Source organism: Orycteropus afer, unplaced genomic scaffold (genome assembly GCF_000298275.1).
Source record: "Orycteropus afer afer isolate SDZICR_OR568_19922 unplaced genomic scaffold, OryAfe1.0 scaffold00064, whole genome shotgun sequence".
Lineage (NCBI taxonomy): Eukaryota > Metazoa > Chordata > Mammalia > Tubulidentata > Orycteropodidae > Orycteropus > Orycteropus afer.
Window position 1 is genome coordinate 6,659,252 of NW_006921651.1, and position 17,623 is coordinate 6,676,874.

Here is a 17,623-nt window from a genome sequence, read left to right on the forward strand (position 1 = left end):
AGGGGGCTTCCTACCATGATCCCCCAGTGATGAGGGTGGAATGAGGGAGGGGAGCCCCCTTCTCCACTCCACTAGGGGTCAGCTCAAGGTGAGACATTAAAGGAGCTCCGACTCTGTTGACTGAGCTTGGTAGGGAGACAGCACAATTCAGTCTTCCATTCCTGGCCTTGGTCCCCGCCCAGATCTACGTCGTGCTTTCAGGAGCTTTTATGGAAATTAGACTCACAATGAAGTCCAGCCTCCCTCTTCTCCAGCTCCTCCCATTGCTCTGTCCTCACCTTTTCTGTCTGACCTCTGGACCAGCCCTCCATTAGGCCCATCTGTAAGCAGTACCCCCCCAACCTTTACCTTTCCCACCCATCTTTCCTTCCACCAACACCTCCACCCATCTCCGTGTCTTCTTTACTCCCTCTTGCCCCTCTTCAACCCTCTGCCTCCTAGTTCCCTCCCACCTCCTTTCTTCTAGTCCCCTGAGATTTGCTGCAAGAGGGGGAGAGAGAGCCCCTGACAGGATTGACAGTCATTCCCCACCCTTCCTCCTCCACCCCACCCTCCCCCCAGCAGGCACAGATCCCCCTACAAAAGGCCAGGAGACAGAGGCTGTGCGAGACCAGCTGCTCTCAGACTCCCCTTCCTTTGCCCTCTGCTGGCTTGGCTGGAGTGTGTCTCTACAAGCCTCCTCTTCTCTAGATGAGAGTGGGCACCTGGTGCCAGGTCCTCCACTTCATTCCTCATGAAAGCTATGGAAAATCCTGAGGGGCAGGAGCTTCAAAAACTGGGGAGCGGAGCCTGGGATAACCCTGCCTACAGCAGTCCCCCTTCCCCACATGAGACACGGAGGATCTGCACCACCTCCAGCTCAGTGTTCCCCAAGTCCCAAACCAAGAAGCCTGAAGATGGACCCCAGGAGAAACCACGCACAACACTGGTGTCCAGCTGTTGCCTCCATATCCATCGAGGCATCAGAGGTATCTGGTGGGGGGAAGGTTCTCCTGGAATATTGGAGCCAGGAGAAGGGGTCAACAAAAGTTTTTAGGAGTAACTGTGACCTAAAGAAGGGTGAAATCGCAGTGTATGTTTTGGGATTTGTGACTTGTCTATAGTAGAGCTGTATGTTCCCCACACAATCCCCTAGCCTCCCAGTGGAGGAGCCTGGTGCAGTCACCACGGGGTTCAGAGAGGTATGTGGAGCTAGTTTGAAGGAGGGTTTTATGATAGATACCCTGGACTGCTCCACCTGGACAAGTGCTTCCTTTTCATGCCTTCATTCTCCTCAACCCAGTGCCTTCACCCTTGCCTCTCCCTAGGATGTATTTCTTAGGGAGTTTGATGGAGGAGGGTAGACATAGGTGTGGTTAGAGTAGCCAGATTCAGTCCAGGGATAAGGTGAAGGGTAGGGAAAAGGGCTGGAGTTGAAATGGAATTCAGGGGAAGATAAGTGGCAATAACTGGGAGGGACGGTGCTGTTGGGGGACCCTGGACATCTCTTCGATGCTCCTTAGGACTTTGGGGAACAACCCTGACTGAGAATACAGCTGAGAACCAGGAACTTTATGTTAAGACCACTCTGCAGGAGCTTTTGGTGTATATTGCGTTCCTGGTGGACATCTGTCTATGTAAGTAACATCTGTCTTTGTGTACATCTATCTGTGAGAAGCATCTATGTGTATCACATCTGTGTACACATTTCCAATGGCAATGGTATCCATCTGTGTAAGCAAGCTATGTCCCTGGAACTTTAAATCAATATTCAAATCCTATTTATTATCTTTTCAACTTAATATATTTTGTTATAAAAAGAACTTGTCATTGAATTCAGTAGAAGACAGATGATTTAGAAAGCTGTTAATAAAATTTACTTTGTCAAAGATCGCAAGGGGAGCCCAATTTTTAAACTTAAGTTACTGACATCTATCAGAAGCCATTGTTTTCTGTTGGCAGGTAGAAGCTTTTACCCAAAGAGTAGAGCCCATTCTTTTCTGTTTGGGGAATAAAAAAAAGTTTGGTGGGTTTCATAAACTTAATACTCTATGTCTGATCTACATTTCTATACAAGCAAGAAGAAAAAGCTCAGATCCCTGATGAAAGGGTTAGAGATGCAATTGGTGGGCTGGTGGTCAACACAGTCAAGATCCCCATGAGGTCCGTGTGACATAGCACTATGCCAAAGGTGGGTGGAAGAAGCTGACTTGAACCTTTAGCTATAGACACAAACTGGGAAGGTTTGGTCTTTAAGTTGAGAGGGGCAGATGAAAAGTAGAAGGGTGAACCATGGAAGCACAGAGGCTAATAAAAAAAAACTATAGATGATAATATGGTTGGACACAACAGATATTATGACACCTAGTGTGTAAGGCACTTAACTGTTCAAACCCACCAGCCACTCCTCTAAAGGAAGATGAAGCAATCTACTTTCGTAGTGATACTGCCTCGGAAACCCAAGGAGGGGTCACTATGAGTTGGGTCCGACTGGTCGGCATATAACAACAACGTAGACAGGGGAGTGCTACTTTGTACTTAGTTAATTGCTTTGTTTAAAACTTGTGCAACAAGTAACATTTGGCTAGTTTAGAAGAAGTGTGTGTATATGTAAGTGTTGATTAAAGCTGTGGACTGGACGTTAACACTAACATATCTCCTGTTACTAAGTAGGTTTTTACCTTACAGAAGGCTTCATTCTTTTTAGGGTGCATGGACCTTTTGAAAGTAAGATCTGAAGGTCTGATAACATTAAGTGTTGAGAGGAAAGTTCATCGTCCTTATGAGCTACCCACATTTGCCCTCGGAAAAAGTTCAGCAGAAAGCACTTGCCTCTGGCTGTACTCTGATGTGACTCTCTGTGCTGGAAATAGAAGGAAATTCTGAGTATTTGCTACCAGTCAGTCAACTTGGAATGAAAGGAGCTGGGGCGTTTGGGGAACAACAGCATACCCAGTGTACACTTTGCGGGGCCTATTCGATTCCTTTCAGCAAATGACTGTCAGGAATTCATTTGTTGACATATTGATATTGCCCCTTAACCATCTGCTAGGAAGGAGAGCTCTTCTCCTTTTTCATATCCCAAGGCAGCAGCTGAAACCCACAGGCAAAGAACCTTTCTTTCTAAATGACTCAAATGTCTCTATTTCCAGATTAGCCTTTGGAACAAGACTGGGAGATTTCTAACTCCCCAGAGTACAGTGAACCATTTCTGACTCCTCTTAATGGGGCCAAAAGGGGTGGAAACTTGGATTCTGGAAGCCCAGAAGCCCATTCACTCATGTTCTCTATCTTATGAGATCCCAGTGCACTAGTGAATGCCAGACAGTCTGTGACTTGCCAAAATCTGAGTCATAGACTCAGCCCAGTAATTATAGAATCACTGAGCAGCCAGGGGGCTTTCAAGGGCATGTAGCTTGAGGATACAGAGGGTGCAGCCACCCCTCCTATGACCCCTCCTAGGGTGCTGTCAGGTGGCCAACCAGCCTCACCCGGGGGATATTGATGAGGATGTCATTGTTTCACAGGGCAACCCCTTCCACTGTTGGGAGGCTCTATTTCTTTCACACAACCATGGAACCTGCTCCACTCCTCCAAACATTGGGCTGAGGGATACGGAGATGACTCATACTTGGACCTTTCCCCTCAAAGGACTCACCTTCTATACTTTACAACTTAATTTCGTCCATTGAGCTATCTACTTCCTTGTTATTTTCTGAAGCAATACGTGGTGGCAACTCTTCTAGTGTTTGAATGGAGCCATCATGTTTCTCCTGGTCACTAGTTCTCTAGGTTAAATAACTAAATTTTCTAGCTAAACAAGTCATGAAGGTTTGGTTTCCCAAGGAAGTATTATGCAGAGACTGGGCTCTGAGTATTCAGACTCCGGTTCAAACACCAGGCTCTACCAAGTACCAGTTGAGGGACTTGATTTACTTCTTTGAGTTTCAGTTACCTGCTTGGTACCTATCAAATTCGATAGGATTGTGAGCAAATTACATGAGATCATAGCCATTAAGTCATTCACTCAGTGCCTGGCATATAGTGAGAATTATTTCAGAATGGGCACAACACTGATTGCTTGTCTCCAGACCTGGTCTTCATGATCCAGCACTGGACAAAATACTCCATCGGCAATCTGAGCAGTACAGAGTAGCATGATACTATTTTCTCCACTGTATCCATATTTGGGGGCTCTATGAGAACATGCAAGGAGCCCTGGTTGTGCAATGGTTAAGTCCTCAGCTGTTAACCAAAAGGTTGGTGTTTCAAGCCCACCAGTCACTCTATGGCACATAACAACAAGCCACTCTGTGGGAGAAAGATGTGGCAGTCTGTGTCCTTAAAGATTTATTGCCTTGGAAACCCTATGGAGCAGTTCTACTCTGTCCTACAAGGATTGCTATGAGTCAGAATTGGCTTGAAGGCGGTGTTTTTTTTTTTTTTTTGTTGTTGTTGTTTTAGTATGAAGACTTGCAGAGGAAGTGATGTCTGAGCTAAAAACTTGAAAGATGAGGAATATTTATTGCCTTGAAAGAGAGGTAGAGAAGAGAGAAGTGGAGAGGAGGAAGAGAGACTAACATCTGCCAAAGCCCAGGGATGACAGAGGCCACAGTGCAGAGAGAGTAAGTGCATCAATGCAGCTGGAACAGCGAGGTTGAGGAGCTAAGTGGGAAAAGATGAGGCAAGGGATATAAGCAGGGGCAGACAATGAAGGGCCTTATAAGTAATGATAAGGAATTTGGACTTTTCCTGAGGGCTAAGTGAGTGTGTGTGTGTATATATGTGGAGTTGCCATTGAAGGGTTATAATCATAGGAATAACATGATAAATTCTGAGTTCTTGTAATTCTTCCAAAAAAACCCAAACTCATTGCTGTCAATTTCAACCCATAGTGACCCCTCTTGGGTTTCCGATGCGGTATCTCTACAGAAGTAGATTGTCCAGTCTTCCTTCTGAGGAATGGCTGCTGGGTTTGAACCACCAGCCTTCTGGTTAACAGTCAAATGCCTTAGGCACCACACTACCAGAGCTCCTAATTCTTAGGAGAGGATAAACACACAGACATTGGATCAAAAAGTTATATCTGGGACAGCTGAGTGGGAAAAAGGATAATCCTGTGCTAAGCATATTAATGGACTATTTTATTTAATCCTCACACAATTTATCAAGGCCACTGAGCTAATTAAGCACTAGGTCTCTGAAGTCAGACTGTCTGGGTTCAAGTCCTGTTGCTGCCAATTACCAGCTGTGTGGTCTTGGGCAAGTTTTCTAACCTCTCTTGGCCTTGGATAATGATCAGACCCACCTGATAAGATTGTTGTGAGGTTTAAATAAAATAGCCCACTAATATGCTTAGATCAAGGAGCACTGGTGTGCAGTGGTTAAGCACTTGGCAGTTTGAATCCACCAGCAGGTCTGCGGGAGAAAAGATGTGGCTGTCTGCTTTCATGAAGGTTATAGCCTAAGAAACTCTATGAGGCAATTCTACTGTGTTATAGGATAGCTATGAGTCATAATTGACTCCACAACACACAACAACAACATGCTTAGATAAGTCTCTGACACATGGTAAGTCATACCTATTTTATCTTCAACTCACAATAGACACCACAAAACTTTTCTGCAGTGTCATGAACCCAAACACTGATGGGCGTGAGAAAGGGAGTGTTAACCTGATGCCTTTAAACCTCTGAAAATCTCTAGCTCCTAGGGAATCGGGGCTTAGTCTCCACTGCTGTGGAGTTGATTCTGATTCATAGTGACCCCCACTGGGTTTCCAAGGCAGTAAATCTTAACAGAAACAGATTGCCCTGTCTTCCTTCTGCAGAGTGGCTGGTGGGTTTGAACTACCAACCTTCTGGTTAGCAGTCAAATGCCTTAGGCACTGTACCACCAGAACTCCTTTTTGGGTCTTACTTAGTAAAGACCTTGAAATCATTGTTGTTTGCTGTTGTTGTTATGTGCTGTCGAGTCGGACCCAACTCATAGCGACACCTCCTTGCATTTCCGAGGCAGTATCATCACTATGGAAGTAGATTGCCCCATCTTCCTTCCTAGGAGTGGCTGGTGGGTTTGAACTGCCAGCCTTCTGGTTAGCAGTCAAGTGCCCTAGGCACTATGCTACCAGAGATCCCTCGAAATCCTTATGCTACCTGATAAAAATCCATTGTTATGGCTTGAAGTATGCCCCACAAAAATACACATCATAAATGCTGACCTCTGTGCCTGTGGTTATAATGCCATTTGGGAATAATTTGTCTTTGTTATGTTAATGAGTCAGGGTATATTTTGAGTCAATCTCTTTTGTGATATAAAAGAGATTAAGCAAGCAAGCAAAGGCAGAGATGGGGGAAGAGCAATACCAAGCCACATGAAGATCTCCCGGGAGCAGGTGATCAGAAGAGACAGCAGAGAGAGAAAGCCTTCCCCTAGAGCTGGCATACTAGCCTCCTAAACTATGAGAAAATAAACGTGTTTGTTAAAGCCACCCACTTGTGATATTTCTATTATAGCAGCACTGGATAACTGAAATAGCCATTGACAGCCTTTGACTTTTAGAACTGACTGAAATCCCCACCCACAAAGTGGCAGTCCCTACATGAACTTACTCATAAAATAAGATTTAGAGGCTTTCCTGCCATGATTAGTAAGAGCAATCCTAGTTTTCCATCCCCCCCATCCTCTTCCTTCATTCTGGCAGATCTTCAGGCAGCTTTGAACTCTGGACATGGACTTTGTAGGGTCAGTTTGGTGCTCTCCAAGGTCCTGACCTTGCCTGTATGTGGCCTCAGCTCCCTATCAGCCTCCATGAGCTCTGGCCTTTTGCAACCAGCCTATGCATTCTCCTAATCCCTAAAGAAGTGAAGATTGGTTCTTGAAAGGCAAAAAAAAAAAAGTTAGATCTTAACAATAGTTTGTGACCCTCCAAAGGGCCACAGTACATGAACAGATGTAATTTATATCTGTGATATTAAAATTTAATTGGAGGAACAGTTAGGAAGAAAATGTCTAAAGAGGTTGGGAGTGGGGTGGGGAGAATAGCAACAGCAACAGAAAAAAAGGTTCAGAAACACTGAATTAGGCTCTGGTAGCATAGTGGCTAAGACACTTGCCTGCTAACCAGATGGCTGGCGGTTCAAACCCATCAGCCACTCCTCGGAAGGAAGGTTGGGCAATCCTACTTCCGTAGTGATACTGCCTCGGAAACCCAAGGAGGGGTTGCTATGAGTCGGGGCCGACTCGACGGCACATAACAACAACAACAACAACAATGTTTATAGTCAGTATCCTGACCAATCTCTCCTGCTTAAGGCTGGGAATGCAATTCTGGCCCTAGAGTGTGACACAAAGAAGGGTGGCTATTGTGTTATTCTGTCAGGAGTCTGTCCTCAAATAGCTGGAGAGAGGTGTGGTTGCAGATACATTGTGGCAAGTATCTTTCTTCCCCGTCACTTCCTGTACTGGGTGTAGATATTCCATATTGGCTGAACACTGCAGTGATGTTGTTGTTAGGTGCAGTCAAGTTGGTTTTGACTCAGTAACCCTATGTACATCAGAACAAAACACTGCCCACTCCTGTGCTATACTAACAATCCTTGCTATGCTGGAGTGCATTGTTGCAGTCACTGTGTCAATCCATCTCATTGATGGTCTTCCCCCTTTTCACTGACCTTCTACTTTATCAAGCATGATATCCTTCTCCAGGGACTGGTCCTCCTGATAACATGACCTAAGTACAAGAGATAGTCTGTTCATTCTTACTTCTAAGGAGCAATCCAGCTGTACTTCTTCCAGGACAGATTTGTTAGTTCTGGCAGTCAATGGTGTGTTCAATATTCTTTGCCAACGCCATCATTCAAATGCATCAATTATTCCTTATCCATTGTCCAGCTTTCACATGTGTATGAGGCTATTGAAAAGACAGTGGCTTGGATCAAAGAGGTTGTTTGCAACAGATTTGCCCAATGCAATGTGTCATTCAATTGCTTCACTGCTGCTTCTATGGGTGATGATTATGGATCCAAGTGAAATGAAATCCTTGACAACTTTGATCTTTTCTCCTTTTATCTTGATGTTGCCTGTTGGTCCAATTGTGAAGATTTTTGTATTCTTTATGTTGAGCTGTAATCCGTATTGAAAGCTGCAGTCTTTGATGTTCATCGGTGTTTCAAGTCTTCTTCACTTTCAGCAACCAGGATTGTGTCATCCGTGTATCTTCCTCTAATCCTGATGTTGAGTTCTTTGAATAGTCCAACTTCTCAGATTATTGCTCAGCATACAGATTGAGTAAGTATGGTGAAAGGATACAACCTTTGCTGATTTTAAACCTTACAATATCCCCTTGTTCTGTTCAAATGACTGCCTCTTGGTCTATGTACATATTCTTCATGGACACAGTCAAGTGCTCTGGAATTCCAATTCTTCACAATGTCATCCATAATTTGTTGTGATCCACACAGTCAAATGGCTTTGCATAGTCAATAAAACAAAAGTAAACATCTTTCTGATATTCTTTGCTTTCAGCAAAGATCCATTTGACATCACCAATGATGTCTCTCATTCCATGCCCTTCTGAATCCAGCTTGAATTTGTCAGTTCCCTAAGTACTGCTGCAACAATTTTTTAATTATTTTTTAGCAAAATTTTACTTGCATGTGGTATTAATGATATTGTTCAATAATTTCCATATTCTGTTGGATTACCTTTCCTGGAATGGGCACAAATATGGATCTCTCCCAGGCAGTTGGCCAGCTACCTGTCTTCCAAATTTCTTGGCATAAAGCAGTGAGTGCCTCCAGTATTTCATCCATTTGTTGAAACATCTCAATCGATATTTCATCATTTCCTGGAGCCTTGTTTTTCACCACTTCCTTTAGTGTAGATTGGACTTCTTCCTTCAATACCATCAGTTCTTGATCATATGCTACCTTGTGAAATGGTTGAACATCAGGCAATTCTCTTTGGTAGAGTGACTCTTTCCATCTTCTTTGGAAGCTTCCTGCATTGTTCAATATTTTGGCCATAGAATCCTTCAGTATAGCAGCTTGAAGCTAGAATTCTTTCTTCAGTTCTTTCATATTGAGGAATTCTGAACATGTCCTTCCCGTTTGGTTTCCTAACTCCAGGTCTTCGCACATTTCATTATAATATTTTACTTTGTCTTCTCAAGCCACCTTTTGAAATTTGTTCAGCTCTTTCATTTCATAATTTCTTCCATTTGCTTTAGCTACTCTCCATTCAAGAGTAAGTTTCAGAGTCTCTTCTGACACCCATTTTGGTCTGTTCTTTCTTTCCTGTCTTTTTAATGACCTGTGTCATCCCACCACTCCTTTGGTCTTCAGTTGCTGGTGTTCAATGCATCAAATCTGTTCTTCAGATGGCGTCTAAATTCAGGTCATAAACTCAAGGCTGTATTTTGGCTCTCATGGATTTGTTTTCATTTTCTTCAGCTTCAGGAGCTCTGGTAGTGTAATGCCTAAGGCATTTGACTGCCAACCAGAAGGCTGGCAGTTCAAACCCACCAGCCACTCCTCGGAAGGAAGGTTGGGCAATCTACTTCTGTAGAGATACTGCCTCAGAAACCCAAGGACGGGTCGCTCTGAATCAGATTCGACTCCATGGCAGTGAGGTTTTTTTTTCCATCTTCAATTTAAATTTGCATATGAACAATTGATGGTCTGTTCCAGCCCCTGGCCTTGTTCTTACTGATGATAATGAGTTTTTCCATCGTCTTTTTCCACAGATGTGGTCCATTTGATTCCCATGGATTCCATCTGGCATGAGCCACCTGTATAGTTGCTGTTTATGTTGTTGAAAAAAAGGTATTTGCAAGGAGTAAGCCATTGGTATTGCAAAATTCTATCATGTGATCTCTAGCACCAATTCTATCACCAAAGCCGTATTTCCCACCTACCGATGCTTCTTCTTTGTTTCCAACTTTCACATTGCAATCACCAGTAATTATCAATGCATTTTGATTTCATGTTTGGTCAATTTCAGATGGCAGAAGTTGATAAAAATCTTCAGTTTCTTCATCTTTGGCTTTAGTGGTTGGTACATAAATTTCAATAATAGTAATATTAACTTGTCTTACTTGTAGAAGTATGGATATTTTCCTATCACTGATAGCATTGTACTTCAGGATAAATCTTGAAATGTACTTTTTGATTAATGTAACACCATTCCTTTTCCATTTGTCTTTCCTGGTGTAGTAGACCAAATGATAGTATGATTCCATATAGCCAATACCAATCCATTTCAGGTTACTAATACCTAGGATAAAGAGCTCTGGTTTGCAGTGCCTCAGGCATTTGACTGCTAACCAGAAGGCTGGTGGTTCAAACCCACCACCCACTCCATGGAAGGAAGACTGAGCAATCTACTTCCATAAATATTTACTGCCTCAGAAACCCAAGGGGGTCACTATGAGCCGGAATCAACTAGATAGCAGTGGGTTTGAGGTTTTGTTTGTTTGTTTAATGCCTAGGATATTGATCTTTATGCATTCCATTTAATTTTTGACAACTTCCAATTTTCCTAGATTAATATTTCATACATTCCACCTTCTGGTTATTAATGAATGTTTGCAACTATCTCTTCTCATTTGAGTTGTGCCACATCAGCAAATGAAGGCCCTCAAAACATTACTCTACCCATGTCATTAAGGTCAACTCTGTTTTGGGGAGACAGCTGTTCCCCAGTCATATTTTGAGTGCCTTCCAACCTGAGGGACTCATCTTCTGGCACTATATCAGACAATGTTTCACTGCTATTCCTAAGATTTTCAGTGGCCAGTTTGTTCAGAAATGGACCACCACATCCTTCTTCCTAGTATGTCTTAGTCAGGAAGCTCCTCTGAGGCCTGTCCACCATGGGTAACCCTGCTGGTATTTGAAATATTGGTGGCATAACTTCTAGCATCACAGCAACACACAAGCCATCATAGTATGACAAACTGACAGTCTCATATAGTGGAAATATAAGAACATGAGAGTCAGTTAAACTGGATTAAAATTGTAGTTCTTCCAGTTACTATCTTTGTGACCCTGGACATTTCTTTGGTAGTGAAGCAAAGCTAGTAACAGTATCTTATGGAGATAACACATTCACTGGTTGCAATTATCTTTGTTTTATCTAGTGGAATTTCCAAAGACCCTCCTAGTATGGTGGACTGATTATAAAAAATATCTTTCAAGGTTTGTAGTTGGCTCCATACATAGGGTAGTATAAGGCTCTCCCGTGGTGCTACAGTTGATCACTCAACTGTTAAATGAAAGGTTGGCAGTTTGAATTGCCCAGATACCCTGTGGGAGGAAGAGTTGGTCACTTCATGTAAAGATTAAGGCCAAGAAAACCCTAAAGAGCAGGCTTACTTGCTGAGTCAGAATTGACTGGATAGCATCCCCAAACAACATCATTTGAACGGTATCAGAATCTTCACTTCTAACATTAGACCTTTAAGTTAAGATACTATTTTCAGAAAGGTCTCAGTTTATCACCACCACCACCATCATTTTTCAACATGCCTAGCTATATGCTATGTATATTATCTCACTGAATACTCCCAAAGCCTCTGTGAAACTGGTACTGTCATGATCCCCATTTAAGAAAACAGGAAAGTATGTTGTTGTTGTTTGCCGTCGAGTCAGCCCCGACTCATAGCGACCCTCCTTGGGTTTCCGAGGCAGTATCACTACAGAAGTAGGATTGCCCAACCTTCCTTCTGAGGAGTGGCTGGTGGGTTTGAACCGCCAGCCTTCTGGTGAGCAGTCAAGTGCCTTAGGCGCTATGCTACCAGAGCTCCTTAGCTCCCTGAAGCCACACAGCAAATAACTAGGAGAAGCAGGAATCTAATCCAGCAGCTGTCTGGCTGCCTCAAAGTCTGAGGCTCTTCTTGATCACTAGATTCTCTCTACATGCAAATATGTTACACACTAATTTATTGACAACCATCAACACCTTAGTAAGAATAACTTTGCTTAGGGGATAAGGCATTTGGCTGCTAACCAGAAGGTCAGTGGTTCAAACCCACCAGCCACTCTGCAGAAGGAAGATGGAACGATCTACTTCCATAACGATTTACTGCTTAGAAACCCAATGGGGGTTGCTATGTGTCAGAATCAACTTAATGGCCGTGAGTTTGGGTTTTTTGTTTTTTGGGGTTTTTTTTAGTTTATCATGAGAGAGGATCATGAAAGAATTCTACCAGTTGATTATTTTTTTTCCTTTTGATTGCTTTATGTAAAAGATGATGTAAAAGCATTAAAGAACATTCTGAAACATAATTCACCTAAAGTTCAACACAACACCAAAGATATTTCCACTTTTTCATAATACTGGACCTTATTCATATACATATTCTACATAGTTGCATTATTTTATACCCTTTTACTTACAATTACATCGTAAGTATTTTCTCATAATTCTAAATGGTTTTTCTATTTTCATTTATTATTATTATTATTTTCACACCACAAAAACATTTCTTTTATTACTCGGTATTTGCCTATTACAGACGAATCTATCTGGCTGCTGCTTTTACACTTTTGTTGAATTATTTCCTTCCAATTTCCAGGGAGAGAAACTACTAGGCCAAAAGATAATAATCTCTTTAGTACTTGCTATGTGTTGCCATTTTGCTCTGTAAAGGGTGATACAAATTTATGATGTCAGAAGTGCTGTAAGATCGTACTAATTTTGTCACAACCACAACAACCTGGGATTGTTGTTGTTAGGAGCTGTTGAGTCAGCTCCGACTCATAGCAACCCTACATACAGCAGAATGCTTGGCGTGTCTCAACATGTTGTTGTTGTTGTTGTTTGCTGTCGAGTCGGCCCCGACTCATAGCGACCCCTCCTTGGGTTTCCGAGGCACTATCACTACAGAAGTAGGATTGCCCAACCTTCCTTCCGAGGAGTGGCTGGTGGGTTTGAACCGCCAGCCTTCTGGTGAGCAGTCAAGTGCTTTAGGCACTATGCTACCAGAGCTCCTGTCTCAACATGGGATAGTCTCATTTATAATTTTGATTATTAAATATATAAAAAATGGTATAATCTGGCCTTAATTTATTTGTCTTTGATTACTGGTGAGGATGGAGAGTTTTCTCATGTTTTAATTTACTGTATGTATTTATTTTTGTGTAAATTATATAAGAATGTGTAGTTTTCAGAGGGCATGGGGGATGAAGCTTAGAACTTTTAACCCTAGGTGGGGGGCCAATCACCAAGCATCTCATTTCTAGCATCCAGTTTCCTAGAGGTGGAAGAACAGCCACAAAGTTAGGCATTAGCTACACAGCAGTTTGGCCTGGGATGGCCCCTAGAAAATGATAATGGTCAACCATACTGATTTCTTCTCCCTTTTTGCTCCGTTCCAGGAGGCAGTGGTGACTCACTGGTAGAACTCTCATCTTGCACGCAGCAGACAGTTTGATGTCCTGCCAAAGCACCGTGTGCAGCCACCACTCTTCTGTCAGTGGAGGCTTGCACATGGCTGTGATGTTCAACAGGTTTCAGCAGCGCTTCCAGGCTAAGTTCGACTAGAAAGAAAGACTTGGTGGCCTACGACTGAAAATCAGCCAATGAAAATCTTATGGATCACCAGACTCCCATCCTGTTGTACACGGGGTCATGTTAGTTGGAGTCAAAGTGAGTCAGGGTTGCCATGGCAGCTAACAACAACAACAACATGCTCTGTTCTAGGAATTGGGTGGGTGTAAAAAACAGGCCTATTTGGAGTCTCATTTGGCGAAAGTGGAAGTATCATTTTTATGCAAGCAATGTGGGTGAACGGAACCATCAGTCTTCTAATCATAGCCATTATCAATTGTGTAGCTTGGAAGTTTACAAAGACCTTTTACAGCTATTATCTTATTTAATCTTGACAGCAATCCTGTAAAGGATAGATATTTTAAATGATTTCCCTTCCACAGATTAAGACACTGTTATTGTCATTATGAGTAGTGCAGGAATGAGGGGTGGAATGGACCCTACCTCAGCTATTTCTCAGCAGAGAAAATGCTGGAGAATGATCTTCCTGCCTCCCCAGCATCACCGTCACCACACATATATCACTATCATGATATTTATGAAAGGGCTTCCAGCCCTTTGTCTTGTTGGCAGAATGGCTGTAGCCTTTTGTTGATGTGGGAAACATTGAAGGTCTTTGTGTGGAAAGAATGGCTGTTTGTTTTAGAAGACAATATTGTTATCTCAAAGGTGCACCTGGGACTGGTTCTGTATGGCAGAGGCTCTGAGCCAGGACAAGGCTGGATCTGGTCACCATGGATTTAGGGAGGAGGGCAGAGACCCTTGGCCTTTGGTGATTCATGTTGGTATATCAAGTAATGCCAATTAGGTGCTCTTTATCAATTGCTGGTCATAAAGAAATGCCTCTCTATTCACTCTGCTTTCTTTTAGTGAATTTCAAGGTTCTCTTGGGAGCTCTGGTAGCATAGTGCCTAAGGCTAATCAGAAGGCTCGCAGTTCAAACCCACCAGCCACTCCTCAGAAGGAAGATGGGACAATCTATTTCCATAGGAAACCCAAGGAGGGGTCACTATGAGTCGGGTCATAACAACAACAACAACATCCATAGACTCAAAGCCCTGGTGGTGCAGTGGTTAAAGCGCTTGGCTGCAAACCAAAAGATTGGCAGTTCAAATCCACCAGCAGCTCCGCAGGGGAAAAATGGTGGCAGCCTTGGAAACCCTATGGGTAGTTCTACTCCATGCTATCAGATTGGAATCGACTTGACAGAAATTTTTATTTCTTTATTTATTTAAATTGTGATTTGGGTGAAAGTTCACAAAGTAAAGTGGATTTTCATTCAACAATTTACATGTTTTGTTTTGTGACATTCATTGCAATCCCCACAATGTTATAGCACTCTTCCCACTTCTTCCTTGTGTTCACAAGTGGTGCAGACCGTTAAGTGTGTGGCTATTAACCAAAGAACTGGTAATTTGAACCTACCCAGAGGCACCTCAAAAGGGCGGTCTGGCAATCTCTTTCACCATGAAAACCTTGTGGAGCTCTGTTCTACTCTGTGATACACGGTGTTGCCCTGAATGGGGATTGATTTCATGGCAACTGTGTTTGTTGTTTGTTTGTATTTTAGGCTCCATCTGGTATGCAACTCTTTAACCAACTTGCTTTAGCCTGTACTTACTGTGACAGAATTCCTTGGTGTCCCAGGGTTGAGATGATTCTTACCAGACTGGTAGGTCTGGACACATCCTGTTGTACAATGCTGAGTCTGTCATTTTGCTTTCCCCAGTGTGGGGCAAAGTCATTGGTTCCTAGGAATACAAAAGTACCTTTAAATGTTAGATTCATTCCCAAGATCAGGGAAAGGTTTTTCCACTGAGGACTATGCTTAGATTAAGTCAAGAAGAGCAGGCAACACTAGCTGATGACTTCTAGACACTCCAGGTTATTGGAGATGAGATCAGGTCAGGGCACTGCTGATATCAGAAAGCATCTTGCTGATATTCCTAAGTCATGAGTTTTCCAACATATTTGTGTGTGGCCATACTTTCTTCATATAGTTCAACCAAAACAACATATTACAACAGATTGAATGCAGACGCAAACAGGAGAACACAGTTTTCTTCCATTCAACCAGACATTAAAGAGATTTGCGAAAATGTAAAGCAGTGCCATTTTTCTCACTGAATTTTCTTTTGTCTTTGAAAATACAGTAATTTTTCAGGAAAAAAATGTGTTTTTTATGTTTACATGTAATGGGTTTAATATAATTTTCCAATGAATTAGTGAATACTTAAATTTTCCCTCAGTTTTAATTTCTAGTGAAGATATATTAATAAATAACCCAAATAAACAATCTTTGGAGTCCTCAATAATTTTTAAGAGTACCAAGAGGTCCTGAGACTAGGTCAAGAACTGCTGGCTTAGCAAATGAGTCTGAGCTACTCAGCTCAGATTATTTCACAGTGTAGGGCAAGAGACAGAGGAGGTGATGTGAGCCTATTACCAAATGGTTCACACTAAGCACCAGACGCTGGGTATTCCCACAATCATTTATGCAAACATTCAGGAAGTCAAACTATGTGCCAGGTTCTAGGCTAGTGCTAAAAGTTTTGAAATACATGAGAAACACCCTCCTCTTTCAAGGAGAAAAGGCGGCTGACACATACAGCAACAATGACATATGTGACGTGTGCTACCATAGATGCATGGTCTGGGACTGTTGTTGTGCTGTTATGTGCCATCTTAGGCACTACGCTACCAGAGGTCCTGGTCTGGGACTAGGTAGGGTATTTCACTAGGTAGGGATAGAGGTTCAGGGAGACTTGGGAACTCTTTTAGGTCCCAGAGGCAGACAACTATTCAATTTTGAGTAGGTCCAGAGTCATTGTGCCTAAGGCACTTGACTGCTAACCAGAAGGCTGGCAGTTCAAACCCACCAGCCACTCCTCAGAAGGGAGACTGGGCGATCTACTTCTGTAGTGATACCACCTCGAAAACCTGAGGAGGGGTCATTGTGAGTGGGATCTGACTTGATGGCAGTGAGTTTGGTTTGGTTTGTTTGAGAATCATTGCCAAGGAAAACTAGCTTATCTGTTTTAACATCTAGGCTCTCAACCTAAAGGAGGCAGAAAGAGATTTAAGGAAGTCGCAATAGCCTACTAAGGCCTCAGGCTGTGAATTTGCAAGGGCCTTGCTTTGCAATTCCAAAGGGCAAGTATGGGAAGAAAAACTAAAAGAGTACTTCATTACAAAGAAATTCTATCTCCCCCAAACTGAGAATATTTTTCTTACATTTTTAACTAAGACGTTGTGGTTGTTATTGGGGCTGCCATTGAGCCAAGGAATCCCATGCACAAGATGGGACTGTTGTGATCCTTTCAGTTTTCATTGGTTAATTTTTCAGAAATAGATTGCCAGGCCTTTCTTCCTACTCTATCTTAGTGTGGTAGCTCCACTGAAACCTGTTTAGCATCAGAGCAACAGGCAAGCCTCTACTGACAGATAGTGGTGGCTGCATTGGCTAGAAATTGAATCTGGATCTCCCTCATGGAAGGTGAGAATTCTACCACTAAGCCATCAAGGCCCAACTAATATAGACCAAAAAAACCAAAACCCAAACTCACTGCCATCAAGTTGATTCTGACTCAAAGCAATCAGTACTCATTGGGTTCCCAGGTGGTAAATTTTTATGGAAGTAGATTGCCTCATCTTCCTTCCATGGAGCAGCTGGTAGGTTTGAACTCTCAACCTTCTGGTAAGCAATCAAATGCCTTAGGCACTGCACCACCAGAGCTCCTCTCAGTTAATCCATCAGTCAGTTAAAATAAGTCAATACAGAGAATGTTAAAGCCCTTCTCTGGAACCCAAATCAAGCAGTTTGGTGTATATAATTTCAACTTTTTTTCTAAGCACATGTAAATATATGTGACTTTCCTATAAGTTTTTGAAGTTGGTTCACACTAGAAGAAGGCTGTCTGTGAGATGTACCCAATGGTGACAAATGTAGTGTTGGAAGCTCTGTTAAGGTGTTGGTGGCAATGATATTAAAGTTAGCGTCAGCAGGGGACATCAAGCTCAATTGGCATAACATATTACACAAAACATTGTTCCACCTCCTACTTTGGCGAGTAGCGACTGGGATCTTAAAAGC

The 17,623-nt window shown here is 42.7% G+C and overlaps 1 protein-coding gene across 1 annotated transcript in view; it reads left to right on the plus strand.

Moving 5' to 3' along the window:
• The first annotated feature begins 733 nt into the window (after positions 1-733).
• Positions 734-17,623, plus strand: part of PKD2L1 (polycystin 2 like 1, transient receptor potential cation channel) — a 46,835-nt gene continuing 29,945 nt past the window's right edge. The window contains 2 exon segments of the mRNA XM_007940032.2: positions 734-968; positions 1,503-1,616. Coding sequence (XP_007938223.1) covers positions 734-968; positions 1,503-1,616 — 349 coding nt within the window.